Genomic DNA, 15,708 nt, shown 5'->3' with positions numbered 1-15,708 from the left:
TGACCTAAAGTATTTTCAAACACTAGGTGGCGATCTTGTGCAGTGGTTGAACCTTGTAGAGTTTGCGGGTTGGTTCCCATGGGAACCAGAGCAGGGCTGTCATCAGTGTGTGTGTGTGCGCGTGTGGGGGTGCTGTGTTTCTGATTAGCACCCTATCAGAGAGAACGTATGTTCGAACAGACAACAGTGGTGAACCACACAGGCCTGGATTTCTGTTATTGCTTAACAACTGTGTTTCTGTCCCCACGCTTTTCAGAAAACTATTTTGCATCCACGGAAGATGAATCACACGAGCAGGAAAGCGACTTAATCTCTATGATCATTCAAACTACAGAAATAAGCCATTATTCACACTTCAATCTCTAGCTAGCTAAAATACTCCTACTCAGTCCGCCCCTCTTGAAGCTGGAAATGGTACATTCCATCTCTCGTGAACAGGAAAGTCCCTCAGAGTAACAGAGACAGGCTGGGGAGATTTCCAGGATTGGGGACCCTCCTTTGAGGTGGTGTAAGGATTGGGCGGTCCCCCTGCTTTTGGGAGGGATACGGGGCCAGTCATCCTAATTCCTCAGATTAGAAGCAGCAGTCTGACGGCCCTGGGTTCCAGAAGGAGCACGAAGACAATGTAAACAGCAGTACACGTATTGGCCAAACGTTTGGCTTTCATTAGCTAGAGAGGACCTCCAGCTCCAGTCTGGAGCGACTGGACCAACGTCAATACTATGCCTGTCAATCACTCTCAGACACACACACACACGTTTTAGCAATTATCATTCCTCAATAAATATAAAAAATCTGTAGCGCTCAAATAAAAAAACCAAAATTGGACATACAAATCAAAATGTTCCTCTTTCAGTCACGTTTGGAATACATTTTTACAGGATAAAACCATTTTGATCTGTCGAACAAGCACTGAAGTCACGAGTGAAAAAAGATGCCATTGTAACCAGCATTGTTTAAATGAATCTTTATAAAGATCTTGAGGTGTATAATTCCTCTATACTACTGTACAGTGCCTTCCATCACAGGCAGACAATCACATGGATGGAGCATAAACATCAAGCACAACATGACATAACACATCTTTAATCAAAATCTCACTTTTTCAGCTCACATACATGTATGCATGGTATGTGTGGTGATTGTATTTAGCACTGAAACCAAATTATTAGTGAACATCGAATGATTTTACTCAAGATAACATCCATGAGTCTGACCAGTGTGCCAGAGAATAATCAGAAACAAAACAATTTCACCAGAATTTGTTTTGAAAGTTTGTAAAGTCAATGAGAATATGACTTGCGTTGCACATCACTGAGTGTAATAAATAAGTCAGTAATCATAACATTATTTGTGTCACCTACATGATTGTTTGGCACTGTTACCAACAGATGTAGACTAGTGTCTCTGATCTCCTGCTCTGTTTCCCTGTGTTCATCCAGTCTCCCTTCAGGTATCCTTCCACAGTAGGGCAGCTCAGGGGCTCTGTGTCCAGGTGACTACGATCACACTCAGGCTGAGGACACCCACAAACAGACCAAAGACCAGCAGAGCCACAGCCTGGGAGGAGGGAGGAACAGAGATGTGTTCTTATAGAAGTACGACAGTAAAGCAGAGGGGGGATGGCAGCTACAGGCTTGAAATCAGCCAGCGAACTGAGCGCTGATGGCAGGCGATGACACGTACACCAACAGACCCCAGGGAGGTGAGAGGCTGGTTGCTGATGCGGAGGTAGAACATGCCGGGGTAGATGAACAGGAGGCAGGTGGAGGTGGTGGAGCCTGGAGCAGACAGACGATCAGTCAGACCCCAGTTGCTCGCAGCGATTCATCTAGCATACACACTTTTTTTTCCTTCAGAATCATAATCAGTTTTCATTGCCATGTAAGTTTTACATGGCAAACACTGAATTTACTGTGGCAGGAAGGTTCATACAATAAACATACACGGGTCGTAATTTTTCTTTAGTTGAATGTATAAATACAAACATACAAGTCTTATACTAAGGAGCTTAACAATAACTACAAAGCTAAACAGTACTGTACAGTTCTTCCCCAGAGAGCGCTGGCTGGGCTAGACACGTACCCACTACCCCGAACATGTTCCTGATGTCGGGGACGAAGACAGCAAGCAGAAGCACGATGCCCAGCAGCAGGAAGGTGATGAAGACATGTGCGACCCAGGAGAAGGGCCTGTCCCCACACAGCGTCATGGTCACAGCCTTACGGGCCTTGAGGGGCGGGGCACAGCGACACAGCGTCACATCTCACACAACTCACACACACGGCCTTACGGGCCTTGAGGGGCGGGGCACAGCGACACAGCGTCACATCTCACACAACTCACACACACGGCCTTACGGGCCTTAAGGGGCGGGGCACAGCGACACAGCGTCACATCTCACACAACTCACACACACGGCCTTACGGGCCTTAAGGGGCGGGGCACAGCGACACAGCGTCACATCTCACACAACTCACACATACGGCCTTACGGGCCTTGAGGGGCGGGGCACAGCGACACAGCGTCACATCTCACACAACTCACACAACTCACACACACGGCCTTACGGGCCTTAAGGGGCGGGGCACAGCGACACAGCGTCACATCTCACACAACTCACACATACGGCCTTACGGGCCTTGAGGGGCGGGGCACAGCGACACAGCGTCATATCTCACACAACTCACACACACGGCCTTACGGGCCTTGAGGGGCGGGGCACAGCGACACAGCGTCACATCTCACACAACTCACACACACGGCCTTACGGGCCTTGAGGGGCGGGGCACAGCGACACAGCGTCACATCTCACACAACTCACACACACCCCGAGAGGAACCTGTTTTTCTGTCAAGGGTTTCACCTGGTGAGGTTTGGGTTAGGGCAAACCCTGGTCTCTGGAGTCAAGCAGGGATGACATGGTTGTTTGACTTACAGGGAAGTGAATGAGGGGCACGGTCAGGAGTACAGCTAGCAGGATGGCCAGGCGAACTGTCATCACCATGACGTCACGTGGTATGTACGCGTCGTAGCCTAGCAACAGCTCAGAGTCTACCTGACCTATCAGAGAGAGACCCAGAACAAAGGTTTATTAAACCCTCCTCCCCAATTCAAAAGACACGATTTTTACAGAAATAGAGTAAGGTGTGTCCCTAACCGCTTACCGTAGAAGGTGAGGTAGCCAAAGAGGGCGGAGATTAGGTAAACCAGGAAGCTCAGAGAGATGCTCACATTGGTCACATTCTGCATCCTCTTCTTACTGGGCCTGAAAACACACAATATGGGGGTGTGAAGGATTAATCCCTCTTCCCATCAACATGAAAACAGCGAGGAGGACGAACCACACTGACGCACTACATCAGAAATGTTCTTATTGTATCAGACGCCTTTGATCCACAGCGTTGTTCAAACACTGACCGGTCCAGCTCGCAGTAGATGGGCAGCACGGCTGTGTGGCAGAGGAAGGAGAAGGCCATGGTGGGGATAGCGTACGCACTCTGCAACACACCACAGATGGCAAAAGGACTGATTTCGAAACCTTTTTTAGAAACAGGAAATTTAAAAAAGGCAAGATACAGGCACCATATACTGATTCAAACTTTAGTAATGAGTCTGGCTTTGAAATGTAATAAGTAGGAAGAACAGTTATTTGTGTAAAAAATAAAAGTTTGTTATTTCCCATCTTTGCAACCCGCATCAGTCAAAACATGCCCTCATAGCCACTTAGCAGCTAATACTGTTAAGGCCAGTTCACACTGCTCAAACAAACACCAACAGTTGGTGTTTTATTGGGGGCAGTGTGAAAATGACAGTTATCTTATCCAAACATTCTAAACCCAACGACCAACAGTAGAAGGTTTGGTGTTTGTTGGACATTGTTGGGGTAGTGTGAACCTAGACGATTTTATCCACACGTGAACACTGCACACACGCTGAAATCCTCATGAAGCAGCATGACAACAATGAATGCATCATGGGGAAACGAAGGGGCCGTGTGCTCGCTAACTCTGCCCGCCAGGACCCAGTCTGAGCAAACAGCACGGGGGGTAGATGGAGACAGCTGAGACATACATACCTTTGTGGAGAGGACTAACAGTTTTGGCGTACAGTCTGAGTCAGAGGAATTTGAGAACTGTGGGGGGGGAGAGAGAGGAGAGAGTATTTATAAAGTGCACAGACGAGGCAAGGTTTGACAGAGACAATATACAGTCAGTATCTTATTTTCCCTAGTCTCGGCTGTGGAAGGACAGGTAAACAACAGTCTAATTTAACCCCTTCCTTGATTACACACAGGGAAGCATTTGCTGCCTGTATATTCTACCAGGTCAAGGTTCACTTCCAGGTTTTAGTCGAGGTCACAGGAACTTCCTCCCCCTCAGGAGTGGCACACAGCGCAGGGAAGTAGGCTCTGGGACACTTCTGGTCTTCATCACGTCTAACTGACTGAGTCAGCTGCCAAAGCCTGGGGTTCAGGAACTCAATCTCCCGGATTTCACCTAAATCTCTCGACCGTGGCTCTGGGCTCAAACTTCCAGCCCCGGGTTCAGCCAGAGCAGAGGTGAGACTGGATCAGGGTGGGGTGAAGTGAGGTCGTACCTGAGTGTGGTCTGGGTGATATATCGTGGCGTTGTGCGGGAGGGGACAGGGGATGGACCATTTCTTGATCACAACCTGAGAGGGGGAGGGTGTAGATTACGCAGACGTGCACAGAGTGGAGATGGACAACTTTTAGTTGAATGATAAGGAGCTTACCACGATGGCAAAGTATAGCATGAAGCTGAACGCAATGCTGCTGGTGTAGCCAAGGAAACCTGGGAGTGAGAAGAGAGTGGGGGTTTGTGATCCATGTCCAATATCAATGACTGTCTCCCTTTCCCCCAACCACCTCATCTCCTCACCGATCTTGGGCATCAGAGCGAGAGGCAGAACCACAAACACAGTCACCAGAACCAGCAACGTCCTGCCATCTTCGTACCAGAGCTCCCTGGACGAGGAGGACAAGAGACAAGGCTTGTAACAACGGACAAGTTGTTTTTCCCAGCAACATCCCCACATCATTCACGGTTCCCCTGTCAAGATGTGATGAGAAGCGCAGAAATGAATCTCTCTCCTCCTAAGCCCCATTACTCTGTCTGGAAATAGACCGGCCATGGAAATGTGTCCCCATTTTGTGCTCCAATTCAAAAAGACAGCCTTATCATGTGGTATAAATTAAAGGGCTTTAGCCCTCGCAAACCATAACAGTTATGTAATTCGCATGCAAACTGTTCTGATGCTTAGTCAGACGGAGCTACATTTTACTCGTTTTTTCTAGGGGCGAATAATATTTTCCTTTGCTGAGGGATAGCCTTGGTGGTTTGTTCAGGAGAGGGAAGTTAGGGAGAGGGGGGAGATACAGGGAGGCAGGGGGGGGGGGAGGGGGGACTCCAGAGTGACACATGTGGAAGGCATGCTGGCTCCAGCAAGGTTGAGTGTTGGCCGCGGTGAGGGGTGCTGTAGGGGCGCCACTATGTGCCAAGGAGGGGGGGAGGGGGGGAACACTGCACAGGGTCACGGGGGGCTGGCTCCAGGCTTGTTTATGGGGCTCCCACAACCAGCAGCACCTGCTCTGGACACATCAACACCCACTGGCCCTTCCTTGGCAGTTTCACAGCTCTGGGGTTAGCCTGGTAGCCGATGGCCTTGTCTCCCTGTCTGCATGGGGGCTGGTCTTTAACTGGTCGAGTCATGGCTCTCACGACCCCAACTCTCACTCGGTCGCTGGCCTTAGCTCCAGCGCTACACCTTAACTTAAGCAGAGAAATCCAGTAAACCTACATTCACATTCGAGCAAACCTTCCTCTGGTTAAACCGAGGAGGTTCGACTGTTATGTAGGAACATGTTGAGATTCACAGAGGGCAGCTTAAGAGTGCTCGACTTAAGGGGGAAAAAAATAAGATACTTGGAATACCCATGAAATGTTGTGCATTTCACGGTATAACAAGCTGCAGGATAGGACTCAGGACGTTCCACTGTGTCCCTGTCAATGAGTCAATCTCCACCAAGTGTTGGAGATTAGCATAAATCTGGCTGAAGCAGCACTAACCCAACCCAGCTGTCCGTGACCTTGGCTCTGTCACTGGCCTGTAACAAGGAGGAATCTCCCCAAGACTGTCTACAACCATACACCTCAATCTGGGAAACCAAGACAAACGAGCCTGTAAAGAGAACATGCTTTTTTAAATATAAATCAACCAAATCATTTAGCCTTTAATTGGGTTGAGTACAGAGTCTGCTAGCCATCCAAAAGCCACTCATTAACCGGCTGTTTTGTTTCCCGCCGCAGGAGCGGTAATTAGAATGGCAGAACCGATATCCCGTTGTATCGCTCTGATTCCGGAGGAACATGTGTGAGAGATTTGAGGCGGAGGAGAACACTAACAGAAAGCAGCTGTGAGGGAAAGCTCGTCTTCTGACGGATCGGGCCGAGACCAGACACAGCTCTCACTCCGGTCAGTGCAACTGATAATAAAGTGACAGAAGTTACATTCTTGGCCTCGCACGTCTTTCTGGGGCGCTCAGGGGGGTTGAGGGGAGGGGTCGTCCGTGGTGTGGAGGAGGATGCTGGGGGATGATGACGGCTGATGAATGATCCTCTCTCGTACGCGTGTTTGCTTCTGGCCTGCTCACTGTTCCACTTCACTAAAAATATGGCTCCTTGCAGACAGTGCATTAGGGTACTGTGGTTCGGGGAGATTGCTTCCACCGCATTTCTCATATGTTTCTTTGACCACTTGCCCATTTCCAGAAGCCTTGTGGTTAGAAAAGTCTTATATCAGTTAAAAGCCATGGCCAAAGACATAGGATCTACACGCCATACTGACACAAATCAATCTATCCTCGGCTGGAGCATACAGAGAAGGGAATTGTATATGGGGTGTGAATGGATGGAGAAGCTTGGAGGATTTCTCCTGAGCGTTATTCGACTGTGACTGAGAGGGGAGAACCAGGCACGTACTCTGAGGCGTCCGGACTGAGGAAGCTGGTGATGGCAGCTGGCAACTCCTCCTTCAGGATGAACAAATAGGAGGCCATGGCTGGGGAGAGAGCCACAAATACAAAATGGACGCCTGTACGACAAGCAACACAAGCACAAACACTGAAACATTGACATTGTCTGTGAAAATCTAACAAAAACACGCGTCAACGCTGATAGGTAGGCCGGTGAAAGCACAGACAGACGAGATTGAAGGTAACGTTGTTTCCAGGGGTAAGAGAAGGAACACAAGTTGAGAGTCTCTCCCTCCCTCTCTCTCTGAGGTGACCAAGGCGGGCAGCTAGCTGGAGGGAGGGCCCGCTAAGCCCTCAGCGCCGACAGGCAGACATTATGCAGATGTTCCAAATGCAGAAGCCCAAGAGGTGGCGGCCGGAGGAAAGTGGGAAAGAATGCTAACAATAATGCTCCCTGACGCTAATCACCCCCCCCCCCCCCCCCCCCCCCCCCCTAGCTTCCTACGAAACAGGAAATCGCCACAGTCTCCTGTGGGCCCCCTCACTCCAACTCACACTAAGACAGCCAATCAGACAGGGGTTTAGGTCACTTCCTGCGTGTCCGACTGGGCCCACCAATACCAGAGATATGGAGAGAGAGAGAGACACACACAGAGAGGGAGCACATTAGAGGGGGCTAGTGTTGGGGAGAGGGAGATGGGAGGGATAAACTGGGATGAGGGAAGCACAGTTATGGGGTGTGAGTGGAGGAAGGAGGGCGAGCCAAGGTTAGCTGCGACCAAACAGCCCTGGGGCTGGTCTTCCCGGCTCCTTTAAACTAACCCTGGCCCATAATCCCTCAGATCCAGTAATTGTTTTTGTTTAAAAATTCTTCCAATAACCCTCCTGCCCACACAGGCACAAGCATGGACACCCACTTAGTCACTGGAGAGGACACAAAGCCAAACACAAACACTGTATAATGTGATTATAACAGCACAGGGGTGGTCACACTGTTGTATAAGGGGAACCCCAACATCCTATGTGCAAGCATTACAACTTTGAACAGCTGCTTCATTCAGAGGAGTTAATAGAGGGGCATCCTTCCTCCCCTTTACGGAGCTAAATGTGCCCAGCGGTACTAGTGACATGCTCCCTCACACCATGCTGACCCCCAGTTCAGCTGCCCGCACAGGGAACGTAAACGACAGCCCCTGTAGCCTGTCGTTTGTCAACGTCTGCAGTCACCATGGAAACGTGGGCCTACTTATAGACCATGCGTTTGGCTTCTCATGGGCCATACACAGTTTCACAAGGGTCACGTATGAAACTTGATGACATGGCCTTGGTGTCATGCACTGGGAGGCTGCAAGTTCACACACTGCACAAGTCTACCACACACACACGCACTGCCAAGCAGACATTCCTTGCGCGAATATACTTACATTTCAACATAAGACCCCTGAAGTAAAGAAGATTGTAACAATCAATACACACCCTACTTGAAATAATAACATCAAAGAACATGGGGGAGGGGGGGGGAGCCAGCATGTCAGAGTAGCCCCTCAGAGCATGCGGTCACCAGACACAGCAGGGAAGAGCATTTAACATAAGACAGAGACACTTTCATTTCATTATGAGAGAGAGGGGAGGGGCCACAGTGTGTGGGAGAGCCAGGGGCTATACAGTAATTAAGGTCAATTGGCCCATCAGCCTTTAGCAGAGCACAAGAGTGTTTACTTTGAGTGGGGCTAATTGCGCTCTTATAAAAGGACCAGGGGTGTGGACAGACACAGGGGGCACTGGTGGAGCGCTGGCATTCATACACACACACACACACGACACACACTGCCCCATGCTGGCCAAACCACCAACATACCAGAGGGTTGTGGCCGTAATCCACTCAGGACTACGGCCTAATGACTGTGGAGGACATATCACCTCAGCCCCCATCTGGGGGAGAGGTACTTGGGGCTGGAGGAGGGAAGTTGGGGACGGGGGAGGGGAAGGGGCTCTCATTAGGTCACTCAACACTTGGAGGCTTGAGGGTGGGTTTGCCATCAGTGATCAATTAGAGCAGAAGTCTAATTTCAGGCCCAGATGGAGCGGGGCAGAGGGGACAGCAGCTAGGGGTCAGAGGTTATCAGTGACTCGGGGATATCCAGCCTGGCAGGCTGCTGCAGAGCCCTGTGGACTCCAGCAGGAGGCTCTCCGGGACTCTGTTGTAAACTGGGGGGGTTGGGGGGGGGGGGGGGGTTGGGAGCAGGACGACAGCGGGAGAGTCCAGCCCAACCCTCCCCCATGCCCCCCTCCTCTCTGCACTTCTGGGAACTGGCATCAAAGAGACTGTACAAAGGTCAAGTCTGTCTCAAGATGGCAGGAATGACACCTCATAATGATGCCAGTGTTGCTAAGAATCCAACATTAGCATCCACCGAAGAACATGGAATGCGGTTTATAACGATGGTGACCTTACCTCCAAGGTTTTGAATCAGAATAGTACATCCCACCAGAATCTATAGAAAGACAAAGGATGCAATTTACGTTGAAAAAATATATAATTCAAAGGAACCGTTTCTTGCCTGTCGTAAAAATTAAAAAAAAGTGAAACATACTTTGCCTGGCTTTTGAAATGCCCTCTCTCCGAGTTCTTCATAGGTAGTGATACCTGTGAGAAAGAATGAACGAAGCAACCACAAACTCCTCAGCTTCAACGAGATCACCTTTGTCACACAGTGCAAACAGGACTCATACTGAGGAGCCGTAAAATTCAAGATGGCGTCAAATCTTCCCTCGGGCCAAATCTAACTCCCCCAAGTGAAACAATGCTGACTTAATCATAGCTCTTTCCGGAAGTGTTTAGATCCAGCACAGCTCACCTGTTAGGTCACACAGCAGTAGGAGGATGTGGATAGAGTAGGCTGCCAGGCACGACACTGGCACCAGGAGGACACTGCCGAGAGACAGGAAGAACAGTCACTACTGAATCACACAAGATAACCGACTGACAAAAAAGATTCACTACCGACAAACAAGATTAACTACCGACAAACAACTTCAACAAAACACTGTAATCTACATTAGGTGCCGAAACCAGTCAAGAGAGAAGCAAGCTGACTTACAGCGAAGGTGTGTGCGTGCGACTGAACACCTGTTCTGCATACTCACCAGAAGCCAACGATCCCCGTGCTCGCCATGGCATAGGAGAGACCCAGAACCCCACTGCCCATGATGGCGTTCATCAGGTTGAAGACAGAGGACGTGAAGGAGGCTCCTTTAGGCCTGCTTGGCCCCGCCCCCTACAGCGAGAGGCAGACAACTGAGGTAAGTAACGGGGGGGGGGACTTAAGAAGGCTACAGACCAAGACTTTGAAAGTCAACAGACTGTCATGAAGCCGTACGCTGCACTGGACAACTGTGGTGATGACTTAAAGCTGAGGGAGGAACCCAGCAGTGGAACGCTCTTTGGGGTCTACCAGGGGCACGGGAGAGGATGAGGAGGGATCTGAGGCCCCGGCTGCAGAGCAGCTGCCTGGACTGGGGACAGCAGTGTTGCCTGGCTCTGCCTGAACCCTCTTAATAGGGGATATCCTGATGAGAACTGAGTCCAGCCCAGGTGTCAGTGTCACAGTAGTGTCAGGGATTAACCTGGCCCTCCAGATCGGATGTAGATTTATTTAAAGTCGAGGATGACAGAGACTACACTAAGACAGAGCAGATGTATATATATAGATGCAGGGATATAGTAGAAGCGGTATTGAAACAAGGCAAACCTGGGGTCAGACCGCCAAACCAATGGGATTAAAGACGACAGCAATGTCCAATTTGCGCTTCCACGCAGATCTTCAAAAAAAAGGCCTGTTTTGCTTCAATTACGCATTATGATAAATAAAAAAAACAAGGGCGTAGGTTTGTTTTCAATCCTGAGTGGGACAGATTTTTTTTAAATAACTGGATGCGGCCGTTAAATATAATTTGTGTACACAAATAATGTGTAGAATGAAACCTACGCCCCTGAATAAATCAGTAATCGTAAAAAAAAAACATGAGAAAAACTGATGTTGTTGAATGGGATGTGATTAGACAAAATAGAGCACAGCTAACCCTCCAACTATGGTAACGATTTGTTTTGCCAACAGTAGAAAACTAAGAATCACTTTGTGGTCTTGTGTATTCATATTATTATGGAGTATTACGATTTGCCAGCACACTGGACATATGCAAAGCGCTGATGGAGGAAAAATGAAAATAAGTTAGGGTGTCCTGTTCTGTTCTAGATATCAGGGTTTGCATCTGTTGACGACGACGTCCAAAACGAGGGGGGTAGTTGGTCAGTTATTTGAATGAACATTCGGATAGAAGACATGTATAAAGATGCTGAAAGAGAGGTCTATCGTCGATTAATCAGGCTATAATTATTTGTGATCGAATGGTCACTTTATGAATACAAATATGTTCAAATGTTCGCGATCTAAAAGCCGACCAACTGACATTCCGCAGCAGGATTCTCTGGGTCCTCACTCACATTTCCCAATAAAGGGGTGTTCTCGCTCCCCTCGGCGTCCCCAGAGGTACTGGTATCATCTCCATTTACATTCATTTCCCTACAGTGTTCTGTCTCCGAGCGAGCTGTTGGAACTTCTGACTTAGAAGTGGGCAACGACACGCCTCAACACGTCTACGCCGTGTTAGATGCAAGCTACAGCATTTGTATAATTAAAGTTACCGGAGTTGCCGACTCGGGCAGTTTAAATAAACTTTGTAGCATCTGCAACTTCTCAGCTGACTGTTGGTCATGTGATTTTAACACTCGTCGCACAATACAACGTAGAGAGACTTCTATCCAATCAAAGCCCGTGAAATCTAACCAACCAATAGGCTTAGCCTAAACATGTCAATGACTGATTACGTATGAACATGTGCACTAGGAAGCGGTGGCAATGTTGAGGTGAGACGATACAAGATCATATGATAGCTACAAATGCAATTTAAAATGTATTTTTTGTTATGATTCAAGTTGACGTAGGGAACGGAAAACATGTTTGTGGCATCATTTATTCTAAAAAACTATTGAAACACGATAACCACGTCAGTAACTTTGTCTTCTAGGTTACCTTCCAATGACAAGAACATTACTCAGTAGCTAGGTAGTTTCTATGTTTGTAAAACGCATGCATGTCTTTGCAGGATTGTTTCCAGAATAATTAACAGTGTACAAACTCGGGAACGTGTGAGGTTCTTTCATCTACGACACACCCTGTGTTCTGGCGTCTTTCGTCCAGAGCAAACGTGTTCTGTTAGTGTTCCCGGACACATACCCGAGCCCCAACCTTATGTCATGGAGTCTAGACTTTACACTGCCCCTCCTGAGGTCCGCGGCATGACCTGCCTCGATAAAGAGGCATTTGCCCAGACTATAGTTGTCCCAGCTCTGCGTGTCCCCAAGGAAGTCCTCAACAAACTGGTGAAGAGTCTCAAAAAGGTGGCTCTCCAGAGACCGGGTGTGACGCGAGTGGTGGAGGACACAGGAGAAGGCGGGGGCAAATACCGTCTCCTGCTGTTGGATCCGGCCAGCGTGTCGTCACCAAGCTCTTTCAGTGACGCTGAGGCGGAGGTGCTGAAGGGGTTAAACGTAGCTCCGGAGCTGCAGCAGTACGAGTTGCATCTTTCCTATGACAACCTGAAGACTGAGGAGGTGCTGAGAGCGGTGCTTCCCGAGGGACAGGATGTGACGTCGGGGTTCAGCCGGGTAGGACACATTGCTCACCTGAACCTGAGAGACCACCAGCTGCCATACAGAAACCTCATAGGTAATAATAATGTATTGATTTAGCATACTTTATTTTTATTTATTTAATCCATGCTCCAACCACTGAGCTATTGCCTCATCATTGGCGTGAGACATAATAGCTGTATCCTTCTTCTAGACCAAACATGTTGTTGGCATAATCAATGTTCCATTATCAAAGGCACTTCTTACTCTTGACCACACATGAGATTGGGTTTCCTGGATGATCAATTAAGGATAAGTATACATGAAGTATAAGAGGGGATAAAGGGAGTGCTGATTCATCTGCTTTCAGTCAGTGTGTATAATTGTCTGCTGTCTCCCATTTGCAGGCCAAGTCATAATGGATAAGAACCCTGGGGTGACCTGTGTGGTTAATAAGACCAACATCATCGACTCCACCTACCGCAACTTTAAGATGGAGGTCATGGCCGGGGAAGAGAACATGGTGGCCAAAGTGAGATGAATCAACTTAAATGAACTTCTATGATCTGTCTGTGTTTACCACCTTTCTATCAAACTAGCGCTTTCCAGACGACAGGACGTCCGTCTCTGTTGCAGGTAAAAGAGAACGGCGTGACCTACGAGTTCGATTTCTCCCGCGTCTACTGGAACCCTCGTCTAAGCACGGAGCACGAGCGCGTGGTGGCTCTCCTGAAGCGAGGGGACGTCGTCCTGGACGTGTTCGCCGGCGTGGGTCCCTTTGCCGTCCCTGCGGCCCGGCGCGGCTCCACAGTGCTGGCCAACGACCTCAACCCCGAGTCCTACCGCTGGCTGAAACACAACTGCAAGCTGAATAAGGTAGAGAGCAAGGTCAGGACGTTCAACCTGGACGGCCGGGCCTTCATCCAGGGCCCTCTGAAGCAGGAGCTGCCTGCCTTACTGAAGGGAGCAGCTGCCGTTCACATCGTCATGAATCTGCCCGCGCTAGCCTTGGAGTTCCTGGATGCTTTCAAAGGCCTGTTAGACCAGGACCTTTCCTGTGACGTAACCCTCCCTCAGGTGCACTGTTACGGCTTCTCTAAGGAGGACGACCCCCATAAAGACGTGCTGGAGAGGGCCTCTGCGAGCATCGGGTTCCCCCTCGAAGGAAGGTGCTCCGTGCATCTGGTGAGGAACGTAGCGCCCAATAAGGAGATGATGTGCGTGAGCTTTACCCTCCCTAAAGAGGTCCTCCTCAGCAACAAGAGCAGACAGACAGGTAAGAAGCACATTTGACACTGCATGGAGGATCAACACACAAGCACACGCTGACTCGCTGAGTAACTGGCAGGATGAGTGTTCTCTAAACGACTTGTTGTCCCTCTCCTCAGAGCCCCCAGAGGAACCAGCGCCGAAGAGGAAGAAGTGCGAAGAGACTGCAGACTGAACGCCACAGAAGACAGAACTCGTGTTGTACATTTTTCCACGTTACTAAATACTGCTTGTTTTTCTTTTACAATAAAGCGTCATTGCTGGGTGTCATGGTGAATCAACATGAAGCCAAGAACATGTTATACGTATGCTTGTGTTTGAATAATAACTGGCATAGACAAACAAAATGTGTTTTAATGGTTTGTCTTTATATATAAAAAAAGAAAAAAAAATACAAAACGATAATCTGTACAATCTGATGGTAGCAGTCACACCACGATGTGGCAGCCCTCCCTCCAGAGCAGGGAGGCGCTCTGAATCCAGCCCAGCCAGTTCACCCCCCCGCCCCACCCCTGTTGGAGCTGCCCCCCCACACCTGGTGGAGGTGCTCCCTCTGACCCGATGGGGGGGGGGGGGGGTCAGCCCAGTGCAGGAAACATCCCGCTGAAGGCGTCCTGGATGGCTCGATGACACGCCAGCCCTGAGTTGTATCCTCCGGCCGTGTCTGGGGGCAGGGCCGCTCGTACGTGGTTCAGATACCTGCCAGGACCCAGAGAAACACCACTTTGTTAAAGGATCGTTCGTGTGGGAGTGCTTCAATCTCCATTTTTTCTTTCTTTTCAAATACTACATCCGTCAGACACAGTGACCATCCAGAAAGTCGCTGTACATTACAGACGTCTCCAAAAATCTACTTAAATCTCCCCTTACATAGTACATAGGCTGGTAAATAGTTGTCACCGTATAAGGTCTGGTCCTGGACTTCCTCCTGGCTAAAAGGTTGCCATGCAGTCCGTAAAAGCGTTCCTGCAGCATTCGTTTGCTTGCCTTCAATTCCACACCCAAGATCTTTCCACCCACCCACACGTTCACAAACACCTTGTGCTTCAGCACCATTCCATGTAGCCTCTATTATAGTATTCTAGGTGCCTTTTATTAGCTAAGTGCTTCCAGATGTAGCCTGCCAAGGCACGCCTTTCAGGTTCCCAAGCACAGGCAAGAGGGTTAGGGTTTATTTTCACTGGGAGCCAAAGATGGAATAACAGCCAAGCTGTCAGATACATCCAAGCCTGTCGTCTGGTGGTGACGGCTGCTCATCCACTTGGAAAGGATGGGGCCATAGGTGACCTATGGCCCCACCCACTCTAATCCTTCCTTCTTCACACACACACTAGGGAGTAACCTCCACACACACACACACACATCTCACTGGGCTCCTACAGTCTCAGACTGCTAAGCTAACAAAGTCCTCAACCGACCACAATCCAAAGCAACTGAGACAGCAAGCAAGCCTCCCATCCCATCCTTCCCCCCTACCCCCATCCCTCCAAGCCCCCCAGCCCCTGCACAGAGGTCTGGAGCCCCCAACACCAGTTGGGCTTTGTGGCTCATGTCCCTGAGAGACAAGGAAACTTCAAAGTGAAATAGGAAGCGAGCCCACAGACAGCCCACTGTGATTTCTCCTCCGGTTTGGAGGAGAGAGAGAGGTTTTTTCGGAGAGAGAGAGGTTTGGGCCGTAACCCAACACCTAGGGGAGGCTCGGAGAGTGAGAAGGATTGTGTGTGTGTGTGAGAGAGGGAGAGAGAGAGAGGGG

At 49.4% G+C, this 15,708-nt stretch overlaps 3 protein-coding genes across 9 annotated transcripts in view; 1 reads left to right on the top strand and 2 right to left on the bottom strand.

The window, feature by feature from the left end:
• Positions 1-960: 960 nt before the first annotated feature.
• On the bottom strand, positions 961-11,784 carry slc38a6 (solute carrier family 38 member 6). 5 transcript variants are annotated; one of them, XM_047049272.1, is made up of 16 exons: positions 11,499-11,784; positions 10,142-10,272; positions 9,853-9,926; positions 9,589-9,641; positions 9,450-9,489; positions 7,002-7,080; positions 4,902-4,987; positions 4,756-4,814; positions 4,600-4,674; positions 4,079-4,135; positions 3,421-3,500; positions 3,168-3,268; positions 2,939-3,063; positions 2,086-2,230; positions 1,687-1,781; positions 961-1,560 (listed from the first exon to the last, which is right to left on the bottom strand). In XM_047049272.1, exons 1-16 carry the CDS (start codon positions 11,571-11,573, stop codon positions 1,477-1,479), a joined length of 1,359 nt encoding a protein of 452 aa, XP_046905228.1. In that variant the 5' UTR covers positions 11,574-11,784; the 3' UTR covers positions 961-1,476. The 5 variants fall into 5 exon arrangements, with proteins under 5 accessions (XP_046905228.1, XP_046905236.1, XP_046905263.1 ...); XM_047049280.1 differs by lacking the exon at positions 2,086-2,230; XM_047049289.1 differs by lacking the exons at positions 961-1,560; positions 2,086-2,230 and having other exon boundaries at positions 1,567-1,781.
• A 101-nt stretch (positions 11,785-11,885) lies between these two features.
• trmt5 (tRNA methyltransferase 5) lies at positions 11,886-14,254 on the top strand. Of its 2 annotated transcripts, XM_047049099.1 has the most exons (6): positions 11,886-11,921; positions 12,161-12,783; positions 13,094-13,218; positions 13,323-13,562; positions 13,788-13,962; positions 14,075-14,254. In XM_047049099.1, exons 1-6 carry the CDS (start codon positions 11,914-11,916, stop codon positions 14,128-14,130), a joined length of 1,227 nt encoding a protein of 408 aa, XP_046905055.1. In that variant the 5' UTR covers positions 11,886-11,913; the 3' UTR covers positions 14,131-14,254. The 2 variants fall into 2 exon arrangements, with proteins under 2 accessions (XP_046905055.1, XP_046905048.1); XM_047049092.1 differs by having other exon boundaries at positions 13,323-13,962; positions 14,075-14,220.
• mnat1 (MNAT1 component of CDK activating kinase) overlaps positions 14,223-15,708 on the bottom strand; it is a 30,936-nt gene continuing 29,450 nt past the window's right edge. The window contains exon 7 of one of the 2 annotated variants that reach the window (XM_047049535.1): positions 14,223-14,654. In XM_047049535.1, coding sequence (XP_046905491.1) covers positions 14,223-14,654 — 432 coding nt within the window. The remainder of the gene's footprint in view (positions 14,655-15,708) is intronic. The other variant, XM_047049543.1, reaches the window with a different exon arrangement.

Source organism: Hypomesus transpacificus, chromosome 3 (assembly GCF_021917145.1).
Source record: "Hypomesus transpacificus isolate Combined female chromosome 3, fHypTra1, whole genome shotgun sequence".
In the NCBI taxonomy this organism is placed as follows: domain Eukaryota; kingdom Metazoa; phylum Chordata; class Actinopteri; order Osmeriformes; family Osmeridae; genus Hypomesus; species Hypomesus transpacificus.
This window is presented reverse-complemented; position numbering and strand designations above follow the sequence as displayed.